Source organism: Olea europaea, unplaced genomic scaffold (assembly GCF_002742605.1).
Source record: "Olea europaea var. sylvestris unplaced genomic scaffold, O_europaea_v1 scaffold406, whole genome shotgun sequence".
Lineage (NCBI taxonomy): Eukaryota > Viridiplantae > Streptophyta > Magnoliopsida > Lamiales > Oleaceae > Olea > Olea europaea.
In genome coordinates, this window is record NW_019260263.1 from 43052 (window position 1) to 44198 (window position 1147).

At 34.5% G+C, this 1147-nt stretch overlaps 1 protein-coding gene across 1 annotated transcript; it reads left to right on the plus strand.

Moving 5' to 3' along the window:
* Window positions 1–627: 627 nt before the first annotated feature.
* LOC111387501 (EG45-like domain containing protein) lies at window positions 628–1145 on the plus strand (the record flags this gene model as incomplete). Its single annotated transcript, XM_023012061.1, has 2 exons — window positions 628–771; window positions 877–1145. Coding segments are annotated over exons 1-2 (381 nt in total), but the record flags the coding sequence as incomplete, so codon positions are not given.
* Between the last annotated feature and the right edge of the window lie 2 nt (window positions 1146–1147).

A 1147-nucleotide genomic window follows, 5' to 3' on the forward strand; every position in this document is an offset into this window, starting at 1 on the left:
AGAATACAACAATTGAATCACTTATGCAATCAAAAGAGATTAATAGACCTTTCAATTTTGCTCTAGAACAAAATATATTAAAATAAGCCTTGTTTAAGCCTCATTTTTTCTCATTATTTTTTCTACAGCACTTATTTTCAACAATATATTCTTTATTAAAATAATATTACACTCAAATCAAAATTTTTTTCTTTCTTTTTGATCATATATTTCCCATCAATTTACTATTCCATAATACATTACAATAAATTAACGGGGTTCAAACAAGGCCCAATTCTTAAATCGTTTTCTCATAAAAGTATGTAAGATCAAAATGATTTTAATGTGTTTTTTCTAAGGAAATAAGTTATATATAATAAAAAAAATTATAACTTCAACCAGTAGTAAGCTTGTGCTTTTCGCCAATTTATATAGTTTTAATGTGATCCGTTTGTGGAGTGTGAATCCACTCCACAGCCGACGAGGATTTATCCATGCCTGTAAAGAAATAGCATTCATAGCCGCTGAAATTGTATATAGAAATAATATATTCGAACCAATAACAAGTCAAGTTCATGCAAACCGTATGACTTATCCAAAATCATCCCATTTGAGAAGGTAGATACTATAAATTTGATGCCTGCCTCCCTTGAATATCAGAATTCATTGAGTTTTTGCTGATGGATCTTCCTTTTCCAATTCTAGTCATGGCATTAATAGTCCTATGCAAACAAATAAGTCTTGTCCAAGGGGATATAGGCACTGCGACTTCGTATGGTCCTCCATACATACGTAAGAATATGCCACAACTTCGCAATAAAAATGTTTGCATTGCTCGACAGTACAATGAACATCATCTATGTTTTTATGTTTTCATTTTTTTCCCTTTTTGTGCAGCTACCAAGTGCCATGGCAATAGACAAGACCAATTCCCACCAGGAAATCTGTTTGTTGCAGTGAATGAAGGATTGTGGGATAATGGGGCTTCATGCGGCAGGCGCTACAGATTAAAGTGCTTGAGCGGAAACAATAGGCCGTGCAAGGAGGGCACCATAGACGTTACAGTGGTGGATTTTTGCTCGAAAAGGCCATGTCCATCGACCATTGTCTTGTCTAAAGATGCTTTCGAAGCTGTTTCGCGTTCTCCCAATGCTAAAATCAACATTGA